Source organism: Jaculus jaculus, chromosome 19 (genome assembly GCF_020740685.1).
Source record: "Jaculus jaculus isolate mJacJac1 chromosome 19, mJacJac1.mat.Y.cur, whole genome shotgun sequence".
Lineage (NCBI taxonomy): Eukaryota > Metazoa > Chordata > Mammalia > Rodentia > Dipodidae > Jaculus > Jaculus jaculus.
In genome coordinates this window covers 15195433-15221892 of record NC_059120.1, presented here as the reverse complement: position 1 = coordinate 15221892, position 26460 = coordinate 15195433, and the positions used below count along the sequence as shown (strand labels likewise).

At 40.9% G+C, this 26460-nt stretch overlaps 1 protein-coding gene across 1 annotated transcript in view; it reads right to left on the bottom strand.

The window, feature by feature from the left end:
• The window catches only part of Clca2 (chloride channel accessory 2), a 54458-nt gene that overhangs the window by 11743 nt on the left and 16255 nt on the right, over nt 1-26460 (bottom strand). Inside the window, exons 3-12 of the mRNA XM_045138683.1 lie at nt 24614-24792; nt 23582-23719; nt 18810-18960; nt 15457-15565; nt 13970-14129; nt 10292-10519; nt 9227-9457; nt 7850-8027; nt 6796-6902; nt 225-449 (exon numbers count right to left, since the gene is read on the bottom strand). Of these exons, the coding sequence (XP_044994618.1) occupies nt 225-449; nt 6796-6902; nt 7850-8027; nt 9227-9457; nt 10292-10519; nt 13970-14129; nt 15457-15565; nt 18810-18960; nt 23582-23719; nt 24614-24792 (1706 nt within the window). The remainder of the gene's footprint in view (nt 1-224; nt 450-6795; nt 6903-7849; nt 8028-9226; nt 9458-10291; nt 10520-13969; nt 14130-15456; nt 15566-18809; nt 18961-23581; nt 23720-24613; nt 24793-26460) is intronic.

Below are 26460 nucleotides of genomic sequence, written 5' to 3'. Positions count from 1 at the left end.
GCTACTAGTGGAATTAGCGAAGTAAGGTTTTAACTGATATTTAAAGGTCTTAGTACTTAGATTTAAATCTTTTAAACTTAAATCCTTTAAACTCACAAAACACCTTTATAACTTGAATGTGCTGATATAGCTTTGCAAAATTTTCTCTTACATAAAGCCTTTGATGAACCGTTCAGTTGAAAGTCATGCATTTGGTTTCATTATAGGCAAGCTCACACACCTACCTTAGCGGTTCCAGGAATCCGAAGGCTGGCCGTCTGGACAGCCAGGTCGATGCTAAAATCACTCATGTTGTATTTTCTCCCACTAGGATCAAATAATGCAATCTCGGGGGGACTGCTGTTCTGCCACGTGACTAGAAAAACCGTGGCATTGCCCACGCTGTCATCCAGAGCCACAGTGCAGTTCAGCTGGTGACGAGGCCCCACAGTTTCACTGGTACTTTCCAGCTGTTGAGGAGAATACGTACATGGCAGGCTTTTAGTGAGTGTATAGTAATTTCCTCTTTTGATTTACTTTAATGACAAGAGGGAATAAGCCAAGAGGAAAATCATGTCATTCTGACATGTACAAGTTATGTAAATCATAGTCACATAAAATTCCAAAGTAAAAAATGCAACAGAATATACTATGTAAGTAGTTATAAATATTTTGGTATAATATGTACAAATATGATATTTTTTTCCTTTTTTGGGGGGGTATGGATAGGTTAAGACAGGGAAGACAGGGTCCCATGTAGCCCAGCTGACCTCAAATTGACTATGTAGCTAACACAAGTTAATCTTGAATTCCTGAGCCTCCTGGGATTAGAGGTGCGCATCACCACCCCAGGCTGCATTACTCATTCATGTGTTTGGTTTCTCATTTTCTTCTGGTAATGTAGGTTGAACCTGCATTTTATATTTTTCATATGTAAGTGAGATCATGTGGTGTTTATATTTCTGTACCTATCTTTTTAAAAAATATATATGTTTTATTTATGAGAGAGAGAAAGAGAGAGAGAGGGCACTAGGGCCTCCAGACACTGGAAACGAACTCCAAGACACATGCTCCTTGAACATCTGGCTTATGTGGGTCCTGGGGAGTTGAGCTGTGGTCCTTTGGCTTTTCAGGAAAATGCCTTAACTGCTAAGCTATCTCTCCAGCTCTAGTTTTATACCTGTCTTACCTCAGCATCATGAGCTCCAGTTCCATAATTTGATGAAAATAACAGGATTTTATTCTTTTGTTTTTAGGCATGTGCATGTGTGTGATGTGCACGCATGCATGTCCATGTATGTGTGTTGTGGGTACAAGTGTATGCGCATGCCTGTGGAGGTCAGAGGTTGGCATCTGGTGTCTTCCTCAGTTGCTCTGTACATGACTTACTGAAGCACAGTCTCGCACTTGACCCCGAAGCTTGTGGATTCAGCTCATCGAGTTTTCCAACTTGAGGCTCCCCGTCTCTCCCTCCTAAGCACATGGATTTCAGCCAGGCTGCAGGCTCATGTGGCATTCATATTATATGGGTGCTGGAAATCCAAAACCCGCTCCTCCTGCAAGTACTTTACCCACTGAACCATTTCCCCAGCTGTGATTGTATCGCTTTACAGCTCAATAGAATTGCATTGTTTGAGGAACCTTCATTCTATTTTTCATAGTGGCTGCATCAATTTACATTCCCACCGGCAGTGTGGGTTTCCTTCCCTTCTCACCTTCTTGCCAGCATCCTTGCTCTTTCATGGTTTTGCAGTCAAATGCTTTGCCCCTGAGCAATGCCCTCTTTCATGGTTTTGTAAACAGCTATTCTCTATAACAAGGATTATATATATATATATATATATATATATATATATATATATATATATATATACGATATTAAGCATATTTTCATATACCTGTTGGCCTCTGTATGTCTTCTTTCTATTTCTATTGCTCATGTTTAAAATTGGAATACTGTATTTTCTTCTCATTATTTTTGGCTATGGTGCTTTTGGAGTTTCTTGACTATAGTGAATATCAACCCCTCAACAGAGTGTAATTTGCAGGTATGTTCTCACTGTGTGAGTTCTCTATATTTTTCAACTGGTCCCTTTACCATAATATAGTTTGCAGGTATTTCTCACTGTGTAAGTTTCTGCACTCACTCACTGGTCCCTTTATCAGAGTGTAGTTTGCGGACATTTTTCAATGCGTGTGCTCTCTGCACTCGCTGACTGTTCCCTTTGCGTAGCGGGAACATGTCAGGTGGATGTAATCACATCTGCCTATTTTGGCTTTTGTTTCCTGTGCTCTTAGAGTCTTGTAAAAGAAATACCCTTGCCATCCTGAAGTCCTGAAATATTTCCACTGTCATTTTCTAGTAGTTTCACGGGTTCAGGTTTTACATTTAACACTTAATTTTTCTGACTTGCTTGATTTTTGTAATTGGTGAGAGATAAGGGTCTACTTTCATTCTTTTGCATGTGAAATCTCCAGTCTTTCTAGCTCCATTGATTGGAAAGACTAGACTCTCTCAAGTGCACCTTCTCAGCCCCCTTGTGCAAAATATGTAGTAGTTCATGACTATCATCTCAGTTCTTAGAGGCAGAGGCAGGAGGATTACTGAGAATTTGAGGCAAGCTTGGGGCACATAGTGAGTTCTAAGCCAGCCTGTGCTATAAAGTGAGGCTGTCTCAATCCCTTCCTCTGTCCTTCCCTCAATCAGTTGGCTAAAGATGTATAAATTTATTTTTAAACTAGTTATCTCTGCCCATTGTGTTTTTGTTTTTTTGAGGTAGGGTCTCACTGTAGCCCAGTCTAACCTGTACTATGTACTCTCAGGGTGGCCTTAAACTTGAAGCATACCTCTTACCTCAGTCTCTGAGGTGTTGGGATTAAAGGCGTGTGCCACCACACAGGGCTGTTGTCCATCATTTTATGTGTCTGTCTTTTAATTATTAATTTATTTATTTTCGTGGACAGAGGAGAGAGAGAGAATATGAAAAATGGGGCCCTAGGAACTCCTACCCCTGTAAATGAACTCCAGAAGCATGTGATACTTTGCACAACAGGTTTTATGTGGGTATGGGGGAATTTAACCTGGGCTGGCAGGCTTTGCAGGCAGGTGCCTGTAATCCCTGAGCAATATCTTTTGCTTTTTTTTTTTAAATTTTTTTTTGTTCACTTTTTATTTATTTTTTTATTTGAGAGCCGACAGACACAGAGAGACAGATAGAGGGAGAGAGAGAGAATGGGCGCGCCAGGGCTTCCAGCCACTGCAAACGAACTCCAGACACGTGTGCCCCCTTGTGCATCTGGCTAACATGGGACCTGGGGAACCGAGCCTTGAACTGGGGTCCTTAGGCTTCACAGGCAGGCGCTTAACCGCTAAGCCATCTCTCCAGCCTGCTTTTTTTTTTTTTTAATGACAATGCCATAGTGCCTTGATTACTATAGCTTTGTTGCTGGGTGTAGTGGTTCATATTTTTAATTCCAGCATTTAGGGATGATTTCTCTACTTCTGTGAAGATCAATTAGAAATGCTACTTTTATTTTGTTAGGGATTGTCTGGAATTTTTAGATCACTTTGAATAGTATGAACATTTTAATATTCTCATCCATGAACACATGAATATCTTTCCATATATTTCTATCCTCTTTAGTGTGTCTAGGAATTTGTTCATCTCTAGATTGTCAAATAAGCCAATAGGATATATATATATATATATATATATATATATATATATATATATATATATATATATATATATATATATAAAGTATGTTCTTTCTGTGCTCAATTTATTTTGAATTATCATGAAGTGATGTTGAATTTTCTCAAATGCCTTTTCCATTCAGATGATTATATGGTCTTTTCATTCTGTTGACTTCTTGAAGCATGATTATTGATTTTCATATTTTGAACATCTTTGCAAGTTTGGGTAAATCCCATCTGCTAATATTTTGTCACAGACTTCTCTTTCCCTTTCACTTTCCTTCTCTCTCCCTTTCCTTCCTTTCTTCCCTCACTCCCTCCCTTCCTTCCCTTTCTTTTTTACCATTCCTTCCTTCTTTCTTTTCTTTGTCTCTCCTTCTATATCTCCCTTACTCCCTGCCTTCCATTCTCTTTTATCCTTCCTCCCTTCTTCTGTCCCTTTCTTGCTTGCTTTATTCTTTCTTTCTCTATATCTCTCTTTCTCTCTTTCTTAGAAAGGGTCTTGTTATGTAGAACAGATTGACATTAAACTCATAACTTTCCCATCGCTACCTCCCAAATTCTGGAACTACAAGCATGTAATCATGCTTGTCAAGGATGTTTGGATTTAAAGTCATCAAAACTAATGATTTATAACTCCTTTTTTGTTGTGTTCTTGTCTTCTTTTTTTTTTTAAATATTTTTTGTTCATTTTTTATTTATTTATTTGAGAGCTACAGACACAGAGAGAAAGACACATAGAAGGAGAAAGAGAGAATGGGTGTGCCAGGGCTTCCAGCCACTGCAAACGAACTCCAGACGCGTGCGCCCCCTTGTGTATCTGGCTAACGTGGGACCTGGGGAACCGAGCCTCGAACCGGGGTCCTTAGGCTTCACAGGCAAGCGCTTAACCGCTAAGCCATCTCTCCAGCCCTCTTGTCTTCTTGTGATATGGAGTAATACTGACCTCTTAGAGTGAGTGTTCTTGTCTAGGTGTTTGGTAGATCTCAGAGGTGAAGCCATCTAGTCCTGAGAATTCCTTTGATGGAAGATGTTTTATTACTAATTGAATTGTGTTACTTTTTATTGACCTTGTTTTTGTTTATGATTCAGTCTTGGTAAGGTATGTGTGTCTAGGAATTTGTCCATCTACTCTAGATTGTGAAACTCCATATGTAGTTGTCTACAACAATCTCTAATGATTGCTTCTTCCTGTGGTGTCAGCTGCAATGGCTCCCTTATCATCTCTGATTTTATTTGTTTGAACTATATCATTTTCTTAATCTAGATAATGAAAGTGGGATATTAATACACCTGCTCTTATTTGAGGGGGTATCTCTCCCTTTACATATATTAATATTTGCTTATACGTTTGGGTGTGTGCGTATTTAGAATTGCTATTTCCTCTTGCTGAATTGACCATTTGTCATTATATAGTGACTATTCTGGGCTCTTTTTTCCTGCTTTTAAATTTACTTTATCTAATGTAAGCACACCCCCTGTTTTCTTTTGGAGTCCATTTTGTATTGGATATGTAATCTCATTTCTTCACCCTCAGTCTCTGGGAGTACTGAGAGACGAGTTTCTTGTTAGGAACATATAACTGGGTCTTAGGTTTTATCCACTTACTCCTCTGTGACTGTTAGCTGAAAAATTTAGTTTATTTACATTTAAGATAACTGATAGGTAAGGTCTCATGCAGCCATTGTGTGACTTGTTTTCTAGTTTTGTAATAGCTCTTTCTTGCCAGTCTTCTGTGTAGTTTGGATGATTCACTGAACATATGTGTCTTGATTTCTTCCTTATTATTATTTTTGGCTTGTCTATTACAAACTTATGTTTTGTGGTTACAAGAAGACTTAAAATATTATGGCATCCAGAAGCTGTCTGTGGAGTTACTCTTCCCAGTGAGTTTTATACCTTCTATTTTTTCTTATTAACATCACTTTTGAGGAACTTATGCAAGCATTTCTTGTAGAAATAACATATTGTGTCATTTGTTGTTTTTCATTGCCTGTGTTGTTCTTTCATTTCTGAAGGCTTGTTTTGGTGAGTACTGTAAACATCTCTCCTGGCTGTAGGGTTTCTATTGAAAAGTCTGTCAGTCAAATTAGAAACCCCCTTTCATGTTATTTTTATACTACTTGCTGAATCTTCTCTTTATCATTTTAACCTTTGAGCTCGGGATTACAATATGTCTTGGGCCATTTATTGTACTTCTAATGATGGAACTGGCATTATTGCCTTGACTGTGTGAGTGTGTGCGTGTGTGTGTGTGTGTGAGTATATATATATGTATATATATATGATATATATATATCATATATATATATATGATCTATCTATCTATCTATCTATCTATCTATCTATCTATCTATATATATATATATATATGATCCTTATGGTAAATATTTCTAGCAATAATTTACTGAGCTTATTGTTTATATCAAATCATTAACTTGGCAGGTTCACTCACCATCTGTGAGGAAATTGCAGATAAAATTCCATTCAAGCATTATGCAATTATGCTCAAGGTACTTATAATGAAAAGAAATAGCTCTTTAACAATAGCTTGATTAGAGGAAGGTTTTGAGACAAAGGTCAATAAGTTATACTAACTAAAGCCAGGTGTGTAAAGCAAGCACTCTGGTGGTGGAGATAGGAGGATCAGTAGTTCAAGGCCAAGCTCGACTACACAAAACCCTATCTCAAAAACCAAAGAGGGAAGGGAGAGAGAGAATAGAGGGAGATTTAGAAACTGTTAGGATATAATGAAATACTTAATACTCCTTATATAAACAAATGTGGTTGGTAGAAAGTTATTATGGAAATTACACCATCTCTGTTTTTTTCTAGCCTTACTTTCATCACCGTCCCATCTCTACCTTCATTTTGATCCATTAAGAAATGAACTTTTTCATAGACCTCAAAAAACTGAGTTAGACATGACAGAAATTTCTCCTGGAAGTGAGAAGCAAGGATACCAGGTACAATGGAAGCTTGGCTCTGGTGGTACCAAGAAGCTCATCAGAACTCTTCCACACAGACTATGTATTTAAAAAAACAGTAACCAGAAAGTTAGCACAACTTATCTACTCCCCTTCCTCCTCCCCATCTATAAATATAGCAGAAATTCTGACCTGAAGACTTTGCTGAAAAATGTCTCCATTTCCAGCAGAGATTCTACTGAAAGCATCAATGATGCTGTTGGAGTTTGAGTTATCTGGGATGAAGAACTTTAAACCTCCTGAAATACAGGATTGTAACATTAACTTTTAAAATAGGTAACAAAAAAAAAGGTTATACTTTTTTCCAACAAACTCTGTATTACAGTGTGAATCTGGGAGAAGTAGGAGCTAAACATGACTGATTGTGAATGAAGTCCTACATAACCATGTGGCAGGAGGCCTTAAAGGGATACTTTCGTCGAGGCACTGCTCTTACGTCAGCCGCTAGAGCAGGCGCCCACTGCAAAAGCACTAGGACATACTGACTACGTAGTCTTGGATTCAGAATTTCTCAATGATCTAGACTGATTGCTGTCATGTGTACTGTTCTATACTTACATTTTTTTTTAAATTTATTTTGGTTTTTCGAGGTAGGGTCTCACTCTGGTCCAGGCTGACCTGGACTTCACTCTGTAGTCTCAGGGTGGCCTTGAACTCACGGCGATCCTCCTACCTCTGCCTCCCGAGTGCTGGGATTAAAGGCGTGCACCACCACGCCCGGCTATACTTACATTTGTATTCTGAGAACATTATTTTTAAAAATAATAAATCTTAACTTTCAATGGCAAGTCCAGTGTACCCACTTTTATGGGATATAAGGAATATAAGGTAAAATTATTCTGTATCTTATTTTTAACAAAACCAAGATATTTTAGATGCCTAAAATGTTGTGTGTACCTGGTGTAGAAGTTATTACATTTAATATAAAGTATATTTTAGCTCCATAAATATATATTCTTAGGCTGCCAAGCAAAGAAGCTAAAAATATTATTTTCACTGGATGTGCCTAACCTGGATATTTCAAGCAGAAATCTTTTGACTATTTTAGCAATGGTTTATATTTTTAAGAAAATCTTTTTCAAGTTTTTTAAAGTCAAGACATATAATTTGAGTTATATCCTTGTCCTTGGAAGAGTCAATGTTAAGCAAGTTCTCAAAAAGATATATTTTTAGGAAAACTTTTTACCTGTCAGCTGTGATAATTCCTCCAGTTTTCCATCTACAGAGGAACCCAGGGCAATGGAATGAATGGTGGAGCCGCTGCTTAGCGCTGTGAGCAAGCAGTCGTTGATGGGCTCATTGGCTCCACCACTCACTACAATCATCACCGAGCCGTGAGCTTTTCCGTTCAGCTTTTCAACCACCTGAATACAGCACACCACAAGTCGTTTGGAAAGAAAACTGTTCAAATTGCCTGACTCAGCAGAATTCTGTTAGTCACAATTCCCCTCTCTCTAAAGTTGCCCCCTGGCACCCTATTCTCCATGCCCATCCTCTTCCCTATCCCATCACATCGCCAGTTGTAAAAATGTCTTCGAGTCACCATCATACGTCCATAGTTAAGGGTAGTGTCTGTCATAGGGGAGATGGTGTGCACTGCAGGAGAGTCTTGCCTCTGAGAGCCAGTATCCAGTAAGAGGGCTACAAGCAGTGGTTCTCAGCATTGGCTACACCTTAGAACTAGATGAGAATGTTTTGAAATAATGAATGCCCAGCCATCCCCCAGATCAATGAACACAAAACCTAAGCATCATGGTTTGTTTGTGGGGTTCACAAGTGATAAGCTACACTCCCCCAGACCCCAAGTTTTCATTTTTAAAATCAGGCAATTCCAGTAGAAAGCTTAGGTATATTTATGGAGCTAAAATATACTTATATTAAATGTAATAACTTCTACGCTTGATTATGAGCAGCAACAATTGTAGTTGGCATCTTGTTTGCTATTGGATGCTTCACATATGGTTGCATCTCCAATGCTGATTTAGATTTTGTTATTCTTGAAACATATGTCTGGTCTAAGTTGATTCCTGTGTGTTTGAAATCTGGTATGTGACCAGATATGCTAATTTGGACTTGAAGATCCAAGGATAGCAAGGGCCACAGCTGGAATTGTTTCAGAGTAAATAGAACAGTTAAAATGGATTCAGATAATATTTAAGCACCTCAGCTAAGGCTTTTTTGGCCATTTTTTTTTCAATAAGAATTTATTTGGAGCTTCTTCTTCTTCTTCTTCTTTTTTGAGATAGAATCTCACTACAGCCCAGACTGACCTGTATTTCACTCTAGCCCAGGCAGGTCTCAGACTCACAGTTAGCCACTTGAGCACTTGGATCATGGGCATGGGCCACCATGCTTGTAGAATTTTTAAAGCACGTATTGCATGTCAGTGACCTTGCTAGGCACAGGGAGTGCAAGAGTGAACAAGAAATGGTTTCTGACTTTGAAGGTGACCCATCATTACTTAATAGCCAAGGCTGTTATGACCACATGTAACAGTTCACCAGTGTTTGAAAGACATCGCTCAGCAAAGATGAAAGCAAGAATGGTGATGTATCCTACATACCTCAAATCCTTTCTTAAGCCCAGAACAGGCACTGGCTTGTGCTTTGTCTGGCACGGCAGTGGGGAGGTATGAAGCCAGCAGCTTTCGGTCCTCATTATTGTTGATTTGGTGTAGCTGGGCTCTGATTTCTCCTTTACTATTAAAACTTACAATGCCCACAAAGGTATGAAGTTCAACAATGTCCATTAAGTAAAATTCAGCTGCTTGTTGCAGTTGAAGGAGTCTGTCAGCCTGTGTCCCACAAAGGACAAAAGGAAAATAATGATATTTGATTGGTAGGCAAATGTCTGGCTAACTAATTCAAATAAAAAGGTATGTGCTAATTCTTTACAAACATTGTGTTATAACCTTTTGATTTTTACATTTTTACAGAGATGTAGTGCTAGAATTTTTTTTTTTGAATGCTCAAAAACTGCATGCTTAGGGGTAGAGAAGTGCTTTAGAATAAGTTGTTCATAATCAGTTTCTCTCTAACTCAGAAATTAAAAAGTCCGTGAAACTGATTAAAAAATATGTTTGTGTCTGCTTCTTTTAAAATTCATTCCCAGTAAGGAGATGCTGCAGAGGGACTTGATGCTTTTGAAGAGCAACGATCAGTAGAACCAGTGTCTGTTCTGTTGCCACCCCAAGGTATATGGTCATCTTAGCCTGGACATTTTGTCTACAAAGTGGGTATAATAATACATTTATTGGCTATTATGCTACAACTGAGGGGCTGGAGAGATGGTTCAGCAGTTAAGGTGCTTGCCTGTGAAGCCTAAGAACCCATGTTTGACTTTCCAGGTCCCATGTAAGCCAGATGCACAAGGTGACACAAGTGTGCAAGATTGCACATGCGCACAAGGTACCACAATCGTCTGGAGTTTGATGATGATGATAGTGGCTGGAGGCCCTGGCATGCTAATTCATTCTCTCTCTCTCTCTCTTTGCAAATAAATAAAGAAAAATATTCAAAACCTTTGCTTTCTCCACCCTCCCTCTCACCACATTCTGAACAAAATGTTAAATCCTGATAGGAAAAAGTATGACTGGCTTGTGATCACTTAGGTCCAACATTTAGGTTACCTGTGTCATCTGGCTGGACACATCCAGGACCAGACAGACTACTTTGTCTCCAGGCTGAATGAGGGAGAATATGGGAGGAGGTGGGAGCTCAACCCCCTTGATGGGGAGCCTGTGGTTAAAGTCAGGGGAGTCTCTGATGACATCCCAGGTACTTCGGAGGCTGCACATCCGGTTCTGAAGGTTTGGAGCTTCCTGGTTGTGGGTACTTGCATTACAGAATTCCACCACCTGGAAGAAAAACCAAGTCTGTCAGATCAGGGAAGCACCCTTTCTAGACCAGACATACTTACCATGCTCAGGAAGCAGGTGAGAGAAAGTCTGAGCTGAAAGAAAGGCAATCAGAAATTATTCATACGCTACTTTCATTTAAAAGTGACACCATTTGCAAATAAACCCTGACACCTTTTGTTTGAAATAGTAACAGCCTGATGGCAATGAAAACAAACTCTCGTAAAGTTTATTTGCGTGGGAACACAGTGAGCAGACCGTGTACACTTTAGTTTTAAAAGTCTCCCTCCTTTCTTAGTATGAAGTTGTCTTAAGGAAACACCCTACCAAATGTTATCCTGGCCAGGCCATTCCTTGGAATCCTATTAAATGACCAGTGTATCTTTTCTACTGATAAGCCAAGATATCTTGCAGTAGCTCAAATATTGACCTCTGTAAGAGGAAGTTTAGGCAGAAAATAACTTAAATATACTTCCTGAAAACCCTTTCCCCATTTGGAAATACAGATCTAATTGGTTTTATGACATTAAACCCATGTGACAATGTCCCTGGACGTTATGTCTTGCAGTGCAAAGGAATGCCTGGCCATCTGTTCCCAGCGGCTCTCTTCCTACAAAGAGCCTATGCTTCCTGGGAGGAGAGCTGTGGGAGCTTAAGAGTCTGAAAGAAGTTTCCAGATTCTCTCTTCCCATCTGCAGTTTTGTAGAGTGTGGGGGGAGATGGGAGCAGAACCAGTGGTTCCTTGTCTAGCTCTGTTTTTCCTATATTTCATGACTATGGTTGTGTGATTATGAAATTTTTGTGATTGGATACCTTGATTAAGTTTCAAAGGATTACAAAGATTACGCCTTGTCACAAACATCATGAATCAAATACTTGGAATAAGGCTGGCATTATATATGAAATTTATAAAGGAAAAACAATGGATAAGGTAAGAAATAGAAAAAGAAAACTCACCTTCAAGTTACAAGTGACTCTTACCTTGACTAGCACAAGTTAACCAAAGGAAAAGAAAGGAAAGAAAAACATATAGGAAAGGAAAGAATAAAATAGGAAAAGAAGGGAAATGATAGGAAAAAGGAAAGGGAAGGAAGGGAAGGGGAGGGGGGCAAGGGTCCATCAAAGGTATGTTACAGAAGGTGGAAAAGATGACATGCAGGCAGTTTTAGCCAGCCATGGAACAAAAAGGAAATGCCACAAAGGCAGTACAGGGATAAGCAACTGCTAGTTTTGTCAGGTTGGATAAGGAAATTAAGCCATGCAGGCTGGTTCCCTTAGCCCTCTGAATTAACAACCCCTCCTTTCTGATCCTCACTCTTTCAATGGGGATCTGATGATGATTTGGCTATTTTGTGTTATGCCATTCATAGAGAAAATGAATTGGTTAGATATGAGTTCACTCTTGTATTCTTGTTTTTTTAATTTTATGAGTTTTTTTAATGATTTATTTATTTTTATTTAGTAATTTATTTATTGGAGACAGAAGGAGAGAGAGACAGAGAGGGAGAGAGGGAGAATGGGCTCACCAGGGCCTCTAGCCACTGCAAACAAACTCCAGAAGCACGTGCCACCTTGTGCATCTGGCTTACATAGGACCCAGAGAATCAAACCTGGGTCCTTAGGCTTCGTAGGCATGTGCCTTAACCACAAAGTCATTTCTCTAGCCCTCATTCTTGTATTCTTATGGTTCTCCTCATAGAGAGCATTTTTTAAGGTATTAATTTAAAAAATGACATTCTAGCTGGGTGTGGTGGTGTACACTTTTAATCCTAACACTCAGGAGGCTGAGATAGGAGGATTGCTGAGTGTTCAAAGCCAGCCTGAGACTACACAGTGAATTCCAGAGCAGCCTGGGCTAGAGTGAGATCCTACCTCAAGAAACCAAAAAAAAAAAAAAAAAAAAAAAAAAAATCAAAACAAAACAAAACAGGTACTCTGGATTTCCGCACTGGTCTCTTGGCAGTTAGTATGTAGAAGACAGGACTGGTGCGCTCTCCTAACTTAGCTTACCTGTCCTTAAGTTCTAGACAGCAAAACAAAGAGAATTAGAAAATACAGTCAAAACATGGAGTGAGCCAGGCGTGGTGGCACATGCCTTTAATCCCAGCACTTGGGAGGCAGAGATAGGAGGATTGCTGTGAGTTCGAGGCCGCCCTGAGACTACATAGTGAGTTCCAGGTCAGCCTGGACTAGCGTGACACTTTACCTCGAAAAACAAACAACCAAACAAATAAACAGGGAGTGGCGGCTGGAGAGCTTGCAGTGGCACTTGCCTGCAAAGCCCAGTGACTTGGGTTTGACTTCCCCAGTTCCCATGTAAAGCCAGATGCATAAAGTGGTTCATATATCTGGAGTTTGCTTGCATAGACTGGAGGCCCTGGTGTGCCCATGCTCTCATTCTCTGTCTCTTTCCCTCTGCTTGCAAATAAATAAACAACAATATTTAAAAAAAAAAAAAAAAGTGGAGCAGCCAGGCATGGTGGTGCATACCTTTAATCCCAGCACTCAGGAGGCAGAAGTAAGAGGATCACCGTGAGTTCGAGACCACCCTGAGACCACATAGCAAATTCCAGGTCAGCCTGGGCTAGAGTGAGACCCTATCTCAAAAAAAAAAAAAAAAAAAAACCCAAAAAGTAAACAAATAAAAATAAAAAACATGGAACAGTTTGATGCCTCAAAGGAGAGAACTACAGTTATTTGCTCTATCTCATTCATGAAACTGGTACATTTTCCTATGAAAGGAGACAGGAAAACCACCACCCCAGTCATTGATTTCTTGGTCTCCAGAGTCCCCTGGTTAATACAACTTTCCTTGGAAAGTGGATTAACACTTCCTTAATTAATTTGTATCTGTTACTATTTGGAAGGGAAGCATTAGTTCTCTCTCTCTCTCTCTCTCTCTCTCTCTCTCTCTCTCTCTCTCTCTCTCTGTGTGTGTGTATTTTGAACCTACAACTTACTCTGTATCCCAGGAAGGTCTCAAACTCACAGTGATCCTACTACCTCAGCTTCCTGAGTGCTGGGATTAAAGGTATGTGCCATAATACCCAGTTTATTATTAATTATTATTTTATTTTTATTTATTTATTTGAGAAAGAAAGAGGGAGGGAGGGAGGGAGGGAGGGAGGGAGGGAGGGAGGAGAAGAGAGAGAGGGAGAATGGGCACACCAAGGCCTCCAGCCACTGCAAACGAGCTCCAGACATGTGAGCCCCCTTGTACATCTGGCTAATGTGGGTCCTGGGGAATCAAACCTGGATCCTTTGGCTTTGCAGGCAAACACCTTAATTGCTAAGCCATCCCTCCAGCCCTATTATTAGTAGAATAAAGACTAAATTAGTTCTCAGTTCTACTAACCTGCAATGTAATAACTCTTAATTGCCCTACAGTACATACTTACAACATATAAGTCTACCTTATATTGAGAGGTGTCATTCCAGGGACATACTTACAGAGGATAAGCTTTGCATGAACATTATTGAGCCAGTTGCCTTTTGGGTGCTGTTGTAGATAAATATGCATCCTTCTTTCAAAAGCTTGCTAATGATACAGTTTTCTTGGGGGCAAGGACCCTTTTCACACATGAAAACACCTGTGATGTTGGAAGAACACCTAAAAATAGAAAGAGAAATGGGGAACTGTTCTGTTTCAGAAATACTTGTGTTTCTTCTTGATTAGCTTTTATAATAATATCTTTCGAGGACTGTAGTTTGTTTGAAATTTATGAATAATTGTAAAATTGCTCTATGAAAACCATTAATTTAGAAGTGCACTCTAGTTTAAAGCCCTGGATATGGATGAAGGAGTTTTATATTGGCAAGAACACTAGCAACCAAACGGGGTCAAAGGAGATGAGGCCAGCCATGGTGGTGCACGCCTTTGATCCCAGCACTCGGGAGGCAGAGGTAGGAGGATCGCCGTGAGTTCGAGGCCACCCTGAGACTACATAGTGAATTCCAGGTCAGCCTGAGCGAGAGTGAGACCCTACCTCAAAAATAAAAACAAGCTGGGCGTGGTGGCACACACCTTTAATCCTAGCACTCAGGAGGCAGAGGTAGGAGGATCGCCATGAGTTCGAGGCCACCCTGAGACCACATAGTTAAATCCAGGTCAGCTTGAGCCACAGTGAGATCATACCTCAAAAAACAAAACAAAACAAAATAAAAACAAAAACAAAAAGTAGGAGATGATACTAGGAAACCCAGAAGAACTTGTGGAGGCTCAAGGAAAGGCAGGGGTAGCAACATCCTGAGGCAGAGCTCTTTCACATTCAAGTCCACTGGTATCAGGGCAAGAAGAAAATGAACATGCAACAAACATGTAATGATAATTTTTGAAAGAATTTCTTATTGAGCAAATAATCCCAAATGCTGCTATGGGAGGGGTTCTGTTACCAGCTTGGCACCTCTGGACTTGGAAAAATTCAGTAGATCTATGGCACTCCTTCATAAATCAGAAATGGCAAATGCGTAACCGTAACAGCCTCAGTGCTGTTGGTAAATACAAAAGATGGCAATCAGTGCATATGTCCAACAATGGGGGTGAGTTGAAAAAACCATTATATAATCATTTACATAATTATGTAATTATTTTAAAAGAAGGGAGGAAGAATATATATTTATGCTTACTTGAATTTTCTTGGAGAGAGCAAAAACATGAAACATATGTATTTGGAGAGAGAGAGAGAAAGAGTCTTGTTATTTTGCCCCTGCTGGCCTGGAATTTACTATAAATGCCAGACTGTCCTTCAGCTTGCTCAATCCTTCCTAGTGCTGGGATTATAGGCACATGCTACCACACCCAGCCACTTATTATTTCTTTGTACTAAAAACATTTAAAATCCTTTCTCCTTTCTCTTGCATATTTTGGAAGATACAGTATGTTTATTAATGCGAAGAGTCAAATAAGTAGCAAATTTTAAATGAAAAAAGGTACTGACCTTGTTACTTGAATTTGATTTTGTCCATTCATGTAGAAAGGTTTGTCATAGTTATATTCATCAAACACACCCCAGCGGAGATGGGCCCATTCATGGACGAACGCCCTGCCTGTGAAAGAGAGGGCTTTTGCTGTTTATGTTCCTAAAATCTTCGCAGTGGGCCTTGCTCGTCGATGAAGATATGATTTGACTCAAGTGTACACACTTGTTTCAAAGAGATGAACACAAATTTTCTCACTTTCTTCACCCATCTCCTCCTACTTCCTCTCATTATCATCAGAGCGAAGGCAGTGTGAGGGGCTGGAGAGACGGCTCAGCAGTTGAGGCGCTTTCCTGCAAAGCTTAAGGACCTGGGTTCCAGTCCACAGTACTCATATAAAGCCAGAGGCACAAGGGGGTGCATGCGTCTGGAATTCATTTGCAGTGGCTAGAGGCCCTGGTACATCCATTCCCTCTTTCTTCCTATCTGCCTCTTTCTCTCTCATAAATAACTAACACATTTTTTAAAAAATTTATTTATTTATTTATTTATTTATTTGAGAGCGACAGACACAGAGAGAAAGACAGATAGAGGGAGAGAGAGAGAATGGGCGCGCCAGGGCTTCCAGCCTCTGCAAACGAACTCCATACACGTGCGCCCCCTTGTGCATCTGGCTAACGTGGGACCTGGGAAACCGAGCCTCGAACCAGGGTCCTTAGGCTTCACAGGCAAGCGCTTAACCGCTAAGCCATCTCTCCAGCCCAACTAACACATTTTTTTTTAAAGAAAGAAAAGGTGGTGCAAAAAAGTTTGGTCTTGTAGATGCAAAACATCAATTTACTCTTTGTAAAACAATTGGAAACTAGCAAGGACCTAGTCCCCCATTCTCTCACTTTCTCAATGAAGCTGAAAACAAGTTTCTACTTAATTTCAGGCCGTCTGTAGGTTTGGGATTTAGGGAAAAGGGAAGAAGTGTATCTGGGCAAGCAAACAAACCTTTCTCAGTCTCCAGGCTGTGCTGCCTAAGTGTGCATGCCTGCTTTTTTCTTGTGGGTAATTCTGCCAGCTGCAGAACCGCCTCAAAGCTAGGACTCAGGAAAGAAGGGAGGAATCGCAAAGGTAATCGCGGGGCCCTCTCCCCCACTAGGCTGTTCCTTCTCTTTACTTTATCCCTCATTCTCCATGTTAATGCTTGTTTCATGTATATATTATTTATTTATTTATTTGACAGAAGAAAGAGGCAGAGAGAAGTGAGAAGGAGAGAGGGAGAGAATGGGAGTGCCAGGCTCTCCAGCCACTGCAAATGAACTTCAGACGCATGCGCCCCCTTGTGCAGCTGGCTTACGTGGGTTCTGGGGATTCGAACCTGGGTCCTTTGGCTTTGCAGGCAAGCGCCTTAATCACTAAACCACCTCTCCAGTCCTTAATGTTTATTTTGAATCCAGCTCTTGGAAACGCTTACCCTGGCACCAAATCCTTGACAGTGTTATCTCACTCTCTCTAAATCTTTTCTTCAAAGTTCAGCTCAGAACTCAGATCTCATAACAGCTTTTCAGATGGTCCCACCCATCAAAGAACACATTTTTGTTTCTGAATTATTTTAAGTTCTGGGAACAACGGGAAGTATCTGCTGAGATGACTCAGGCTGTGGCACATTGCGTAACATTTGGATCTTGGGACAAAGGAAGGGAGGAAAGGAGCCTCAGCTGAGCATGAGGGTTCCCTTGTGCTGACGCCTGGAATTTAGAAGCACTGACGAAGTCATCTGCCCGGACAGACCAGAAATGAGCATACCTCGCGGTTATCTGAAGGAAGAACAAATCCAAACTTTTACAAAGCTTGATAAAATATAGTCTGTAGTTCCTTGCCCTGCTTCCTGCTGGCTATCCAAGGCTAACAAAATCTACTCAATATTCAAATAGGGTAACAAGTAAAAGCATTATTGGGAAAACCCTGCTGTAAAAATAACAGTGCAGACGGGGGCGTTAGCCTGAGATCGGCTGAGCTTTCCCCCTACTGAGTCCCTCAGGTCTTGCGCGCTGACCGTGGGTCCGCAGGTCTGTGGCCGTGACCTTCCTCCTGAGCTGCAGGAGCTCACCCTGGACCCATGCTCGTGCTGTCTGCAGGACAGGCCACGGCCCCTTGCCAACCACTTGCTCGCTGCACACCAGGGGCTTCCCTTTGCGCTGGCCTTTCCTTGTCCTGAAGGCCTCCCCCCATACCTCTTGCCTTTCACTCTCTAGTACTTCAGACTTCTCTTTCTCTCTCTTTCAATATTTACTTATTTGGGGAGAGAGAGAGAGAGAGAGAATGGGCATGCCAGGGCCTGATGCCACTGCAGACAAACTCCAGATGCATGTGCCACTTTGTGCATCTGGCTTTATGTGGGTATTGGGGAATGGAACCCAGGCCATCAGGCTTTGTAAGCAAATGCTTGAGCTGCTCAGCCATCTATCTCCCCAGCCCCTATTTCTCTCTCTTTAAACTCAGCAGTTCTTCTCAGCACTTGCAGCTGGATAGGATCACACAGAAAGTGTTTACCACTCAAGGAACCCCTCACCCTCATTGCTCTTACTCCTGTCTCCTGTCCTTCCATGTCACTGTCTCCAGCCATACTCAAGACTCCTGGCCTTGTCCTTTGGCTTCTTCCAGTTATCCTCCAATATCTAGTTCCTCTCTTTGACTTGAGTGAGCCAGATCATCCTTGCGTATAAATTCACCTGAGAAGTCTGCTGTGCTTTGAACCTTTATCGGTAACTTGACCAGGGAATTGTTTCTGGCTGCTCGTGACGTTTCTTGGCTGCTGTGTCCATCGCAGCATCTCCTGTCTTGCTTGGTCTCTGCCCCATCGTCAGGTGTTCTGCTCTGTACCCCTCAAGCACCCCTTGCTGTTCTCTGCGGCCTCAGCTTTACTCATAGACCTCCCACTATTCCCGTTGATGTCAGGATGGGTTTAGAGAAAACAAGAGACTCTCCCAGAAGCTTGCTGGCCAGCTGGCCTGGGAAATGTACCGGTCAACAACCAGAGCCTACTTCAAGCAAGGAGGAGGATGAGGACAGAAGTCCAAGGTCGCCCGCTAACCTCCGAACGCAAGCTTGTACACACATCCACACCAAAGTGGTATCAAACCTGACTCCCATCTCCTTTGTGCTCAAAATTCCTTCAACAAATTATTCAATTCCTACCTGGGTCACTAATCAGGTACATAGCCCTTCTTGGCTCACTGTCCCTCACCTTGTCTGTGGACATAGCCAGGCTTCCACTCAAATGGGAAGTCCTTGGCAGGATTTGGGGGTCGTTTTTTGAGTCCTTCCACACCAACAGCAAAATATCGTAGTGACCAGTGGCTAGTTTTTGATTAGCTGAGCTTACCTCGTGATCCATATCCAGCTGTTAAGTCATCACTCAGTAGGAAGTTAGGGGTGAAATGAATGTATTTTCCCTCTTTTCCACACTCTCTATGTTGTAGGGTGTATGGGTCATCTCCATGTACCCCATTCCACTCAGTCACAATGACATTTGCCTAAATTAAAACAAATGCATTGTAGTACTCTGTATCTTGACTGTGAGGTTGGTAACATGTTTATATACATTACTTAAAGCCATTTGAACTGCACATCTAAGATTTTTGTATTTTACTGTATGTAATTATGCCTCAGGTTAAAAATGTATCAAAGAAAAAAATGCCTTGTGTATTGAGTGGTGAAAATATTCATAGCTAAATATGAACTAAATTCTTTGGTGCTTTCAAAAGGATCTATGAATATACCCACAAATTTCCATGAAACTTCACATCCTTGTTTTGACCTTTCCAGTGTCCAGATCACAATATTCTCAAAGACTACACTGTAAAATTATATTGTAAAACACTAATGCGTAATCAGACACATCATCTATTGTACCATTGGCCTACTGCTTGACAATAGACAATGCAAGAAAATATTTAACGGATTTTTAAGAGTATTTACACAGCCTTTAAGAGTACTGTGAAAAGATACAGCCTTTTTTAGTCTACTTTCTGTGGGTTGTTACATCAACAGACATTTCTTTTCAGCTTTGTTCTTTAACTTTCATAAACAAGTCACTTGGGAAACAACAATTCTAAGGAAATTTTGTTTTATCTTGTGTCCTGACCACTTCTATTGTTATTTTGAAGCAGGGTCTTACTCTATAGGGTGAAACTCACTCCATAGCCCCAGGTTGGCTTCTAACACATGATGATTCTCCTACATCAGTCTACTGAGAGCTAGGATTAAAGATATGTCTGGCCAATCCAGATATTATTGGTGAAACACAGCATCATAAATCCAAAGCTAAATCAAATATTTATTGATATAACCATCAAGATATAACAAACTTACATATAACATAGTTTCTCTCTCTTTTTTGATTTTAGAAAAGGATGCATGTTGTCTGAGACCTGACCTTAGAAATAAATTAAATTAAATTAAATTAAATTAAATTAAATTAAATTAAATTAAAGAGAGAAGAAGATTCTGCTGTGGTGGTACCCTCCCATAATCCCAGCATGCAGGAGGAAACTGTAGAGGCAGCCTGAGCTACATAGAATGTTCCAGGTCAGCTTAAGCTACACAGTGAAACCCTAGCCTAAAAAAAAAAAAAAATAAAGAGGGATGACTTGGGAATAATCAGATCTATTATGGTCAAATTTATGTACATTATTACCATATGCACTGTGGTGTTTGTGTGTGTCTGTGTGTGTGTATGTGTTATGTGTGTCTCTGAGGAGAGATGATTTTATTTCTACTTTACATATTTCTACATTTTTAGATTTCTTTCCAATGAATATGCTACATCTATAATGATTCCCATTTAGTTTTAGAAAGCCAAGAACATTGCAAGGCAGTGCCTGCAACCAAAAGGCCCAGGAGGCTGTGCCATTGGATGGTGCTCACCTCTCTAGTGCCCAGCAAGGCCTCTGCCCGTGTGATACTCAATTTGCTTAATGAACACGAGGTTACGGGAAATAGCATCCAGGTTTATGGTCACTGTTTTTCACAAGCTTTTACTTGCATTTCTCCCTGCCACTACCCCCAGTCTTGCTGCCTTTGTTAGCCTGCCTCTGTGTCAGGTGTTTCTGATACTTCTGAATTCTAGTGGAGGCCGAAGTCACTCGTGTAATCTTTACAGAGAAGAAGAAACTGCCTACCAGTCTAGTGCAGATAGCATGAGTTTTGAAGCTGAATCAATATCCAAGTTGTGGATTTGTAATTTATTAGTTGTTTGCTTGGAGCAGTCCTTACCTTAAGTGAATTTCAATTTCCTAATTTGTGGTGACAGCCACTATCTTGGAGAATTAAATAATGTATGTAAATATCTTAATTGAGGGCATTTAACCACAGCATAATAAACACTAATTCTTTCTCCAATTTATTATAGTTCCCGATCTATCTTATCTTCATGTCAAGCATTTTCAAATGTGTTCATCTAATGAAAAAACAGGTGCTCTTATGAGTGTCTGAACTTCTTTTTTTAAGATTTATTTAATTTAATTAATTTATTTATTAGAGACAGTGAGAGGGAGATTGAGAATGAGCACACCAGGGCCTCTAGTCACTGCCAACAAACTCCAGATGCAGTAGCCACCATGGGCACATGACTTACTTGGGACCTGAAGAATTGAACCTGGGTCCTTAGGCTTCACAGGCAAGTGCCTTAACCTCTAAGCCATTCCTCCAGCCTTGAGTGTCTGAACTTCTTCTTGAGATTATGAGAGTATCTTCAAAGGGAGAGCTAAGGATTAAAACAATCTTAAAAGCTGGAGCAATGGCTTAGTGGTTAAGGCGCTTGCCTGCGAAGCCTAAGAACCCATGTTCAACTCTCCAAGTCCCATGTAAGCCAGACGCATAAAGCTGAGGCAAGTGCATGGTTGTACATGCCCACTAGGTGGCGCAAGCATCTGGAGTTCCTCTGCAGTGGCTGAGGCTTTGCTGAGCCAATTATCTCTCTCTCTCTTTCTAAAATAAAAAAAATCTTAACATGTTTAGAAAGTTTTATACCAAATGACACAAATAAGGAGGCAATAAAGCCGTTCCACATGACTTTGCCATGCTGAGGAGCTGAGTGATAACACATATCAAGCCCACTGCATGGTTGAAGCTCAGAGTAAGTTATTTTCAATGCTTCTCCCTCCGGCCATTCCCATAAACACGATGAGCTCTTGTTCAGAGTAACTTACAGCAGCAGTCACTTGCCAGACTTATTTAGCACCTATTCAAACCAGCATAGATTCAGCCATGGTCTGCAGTTTATGAGAGTCCTTCAAGGTTAAATTACTTTTGAGCAGGAAAAGAAAAAAGGAGGCCACCTCCTTCCTACCCACAACCTTCTGGCCTCCTCCCTCCCTATCTCTTCCTCTAAGTCAGCGTCTTGGATTTGAACTAAAGTCAAATTTTGCTAATTTGCACTATAGCCTGAGAAGACAGCACGTTTTTGTACACATGAGTGGCTCTGGGTTTCTGTCTAGACATGCGTGTGGACTGCAGGATGATAATCACACTGAAGATAATCATGGTTGGAATCGGTCACTTCGCTGCTCAGGCACAGCCAGAGGAAGCTGATTCTCACTCCTCACCTAAAAGCTCAAGTGAGAAGCCTGTGTGGGATGGACTAGAGATCCTCCATGTAGTGACTCAGACAATGACGTTTGTGCTTACTGCCTGTTTTACTTTTGAGAAAGGATCTCATTAAGCCCAGGCTGGGCTTGAACTTGCAGTGTTTCCTAGAACGACACTGAACTTCATATCCTTCTGCTTCTTCCTCCACCCGCCAAGTGCTGGGGTTAAGGTATACCCCACCACATTTGCTGTATATAGTGCTGGTGTTCGAACGCAGAGCTACATTGCCAACCCCATTTTACTTTCAATTTTTTTTTTGCTTTTTTTTTTTTTTTTTTTTTGGAGGTAGGGTTTCACTCTAGCCCAGGCTAACCTGGAATTCACTATGGAGTCTCAGGGTGGCCTTGAACTCACGGTGATCCTCCTACCTCTGCCTCTCAAGTGCTGAGATTAAAGGTGTGCTCCACCATACCCAGCTTATTTTGCTTTTTATTTTCTTTTCAACCATCCAAGGGCTAGGATTAAAGGTGTATGTTACCACATCAAGCTCTGCTTATTGATTTTTAAAATTTTTATTTTTAATTATTATTATTAATTTAATTAATTTTTTTACTAATTAGTTTTGTACTTAGTGAACACAGTCAAGTTGGTACCATTGTTAGGCTTCTCTATGACCTACCCCCTCCCCCTGGCCCCTCCTTGTTGAGGTATATGAGTCATGCATTGTGGAGTTAGCCCACAGTTATGGCTAGGAGAAATGTCTCTGCATATCATGACCCAACAATTGGCTCTGACATTCTTTCCACCCCCTCTTCCACAAAATTTCCCTGAGCCATGTTGGGTTCATTTTTGGTCTGCTTCAGTGATGAGGTGTTGGGGGCCTCTGGGTCTCTGGATATCTGATACGGTAGGAGTTGATTGTTTTCTGTATCAATCTCCTTCACCCTGGTGCTGGTATCTGGTTCACCAAGAGAACAGCACCCTTGCTTGTTTCACCAATTATTCTTAGTTTCAGCTGGGGCCCTTTTGAGGTATGATGGGTTGGTTCTCTCCTTAGGATCTGCATCTATCTTTCTTTCGCTGGGCTGCACGGCACAGTTAGGAGGTCAGATGGCTGGCAGTCCCATTATTATTTTTTTTTAGAGCAAGAGTGAATTGGTGTGCTAAGGCCTCAGTCACTGGAATTGAACTCCAGATGCTTGTGCCACTTAGTGGGCATGTGTGACCTGGCGTTTGCATCACCTTTGTGAACTGCCTTACATGGGACCTGAAGAGAGATCAAAAGTGGGTCCTTAGGCTTCACAGGCAAGTGCCTTAACCACTAAGCCACACTTTAATTAATTTTTAAGTGCATAATTATACTCATTTATTTTATGTCCACATATTTTATTTAAATATTTGGACACATAATAACTTTAAACAGACGGGGTAAAGTCCATGTTCTTTGTCAATAATGCTCTGCCCTATAGTATTATCTGTATTTTAATGTCAATGACAAAGTATGTTTTGAAAGTTTCTCTCCCTCAAATTCAGTTAATATCATCTGACAAAATCTTGAATCCTTACCTTTTCATATGACTCTTGTTTTGCTTTGCTATAATTCTGAGCTTTCCAGGTGGCAGGTATTAAAATCTGTATATTTCTGAAAAACACTCTTCTCTTGGTAGCATTGAATAAGTAAAAAGAAGCTTCAGTTATCATTTCCTACAACCAAACACAAGAAAAACTCATTCCTCTCTTATACATCCCCTTGCTTTATCTTCCTGATTGTGCTAAAAACAATATGCAATATGTTCATATTGTAAAGTCAATAATAAAAATGTATTAAAAATTTAAAAAAACACAAATATTTTTGAAGGAACCCATGAAAAGTTAAGCATTTCATAAAACAACAAGCATAAAATGGGAATCTGAAAGAAATGTTTGAATCGCTAGTTGTGTGTCTGGACTTGCCCTTGTGATTTTTCTACTTTTTATAAAAGGGTTTAAAGCTTTTGCAGAACAAATCCTTATGCCACACCTGCGGGCGGGTTCAAGACCACACCTTTGAGGAGACTATTTTCACTTAAGCAACACCACAAAGTAGCTGATCCTCCCTTGTCACAACGAAATGAAAATGCTCAAATACTTTCCAGGACATTAGGCAAAGAGAAGAGTTTGCTCTCTGGTTCTCCACACACACTCTTGTCCATTCTGTGTGTGGATTCTCACCATCAGCATGGGACCCAGCAAGATGATTTTAAGCATGATCAGGTCTCTTTATCAAACAGCCAGTCATCTTTCACCATTATGAGCTGTTATTTTTCTAAACTATTCTCCTCTAAACAGTCATGTATAATAGCAACAACCAAACCTTAATATTAACACTAACCAACAAGGACATACAAAATGGGTTCCTTCAGTAAGCAGAGACTATGCGCTGTTAGATGAATTAACAGGGATGGGGGGGGGTAGGGGTGGGAGGAGGGTCTATTTGTGAGAAATACTGCTCTCTTTACTGCTAAAACTCAAACCAAGTTGGGTTAGCTTTTCAAAAAAGGAGTTATAGGTCTGATCTGATGGACAATTCTATCAGCTTCTCGCTCACTCGCCACTCACCTTAATGCTTGGGATAAGGTCTTGATTCTCAGGTACCCGAGGATTAATTGCAACAAGTAAGCCGTCATACCCATTATCTTGAAGCTGGACTTCGGCTCCCAGGAATAGGAGTTCTGGGCTTAGCGTAAGCAGTAATGCCACAAACTTCAGTATGCAGACAGGTCCCTCTTTGCCCATGCCTGTTTGTTAGAGAGAAGACTCCAGTTAGCTCACTGGGAGTCAGATGGGCACATTGCACCAGGCGCCCAGTGTAGAAACAGAGGTTTCTTCCTGGGCTCGGAAGATGGAGGAGGTGCCTTCTTTGAAACCCTGAGGTGGATCCAGTGGGACCTGCCTATGCACGTTTTTTCCCTCTAAGGGTATCAGCACTTGCCTGCTCTGAGACTGGGCTTCTTCCTGAATCATAGTTGGCCAAGAAACCGTTTCCGCCCCTACTCACTTTATATCTTCCCAGGAGACACACAGAAGTAACAGAAAGGCAGCTTGAATGCAACCGGGCCCCCGGCTTGCTGAAAATTGGTGCCTTCAAGTCAATCCAGTGCAGCACAAAGACCCGCGGTGTCTCCTTGCTTAGCGTCACCTCCCTTCTGCACTGAGGACATGGTTATACATTGCAAGACTGATTCCTTTGCCTGTTTAATTTGAAGATTTGGAAAGCATCCCACACGCCTGTCCCTAAAGCCCTGGGCCTGGCAGTCTGGGCAAACTCTTAGCTGATGGCTGGGGTGAGGGTATCACATATCCCCCAGGGAGGGCCAAGAGCCAGAAATTTGGATGCTGTACAGGCCACAAGGCCTTTCCCCTGGCCTCATTGTCTTTTCTCCCTGGACCATGAAAAAGAATGCTTTCTCTCCTAGCAATATTCCCCTGAGGTCAAGGACCTGCTTCAGTTCACAGATAACCCCAGAACCATCACATGACTAACTCTAACTCGCGGTACTTGATAATTACAGAATGCTCTGGAGTTTACAAGCAAAGTCATTTAAATGTCAATTCCCTAAGACAGGCATAATTTTTTTAATTACTGTTTTTCAAATAAACATATAGAATCTCAGAAAAACCATGATAAATTAGCCAGTAGGGAAGGAAAAGACGATGGTGGGTTTTATTGTGCTTAACTTATGGGTGACAAAATTGGCTAATAAAATCTAAAACCAGGACTGGAGGGATGGCTTGGCAGTTAAGGAGTTTGCCTGCAAAGCCAAAGGACCCAGGTTCAATTCCCCAGGACCCATGTTAGCCAGATGGACAAGGGGGCACATGCATCTGGAGTTCATTTGCAGTGACTGGAGGCCCTGGTGTGACCATTGTCTCTCTCTCCCTCTTTCTCTCTCAAATAAATAAATAAAAATGAAATATAATATAATATTTAAAATCTAAAAACAGTTTTAATGTTGATAAAAGTATTATAGAACTAAGATAACAACAATTACATTGTTTTTCACTACATCATGTTCTTTAGCACATGAACTGTGGGTGACATTTCATAATAAAACCATAAAGCTTACTTGTTGCAATCTTAATTTCATGGAGTATTATTACCCTCTGCATTTCACAGATCAGGAACAAGGCTTAATAGTTTTTATCAGATGGAGAAATAAGAATATCCACCTTATGGGATGTTTGATAGAAGTTAGTGCTTACAATACTCCTGTACTAGTCAGGAGCCAATAGAATGAATTGTATTAAAAGGGGATTTATTGGATTAGCTTACAGCAGGGCAACAATAGCAGTTGCAAGCCCAAGAATCAAGGAACTGGGTAGCTGCTCAGGCCCGAGTCTGGATGCCTCAGTAGTCCCAATCTGGAGCTGAAGTCCTGGAGGCGTCCTGGAGAGCCTCTGCACTT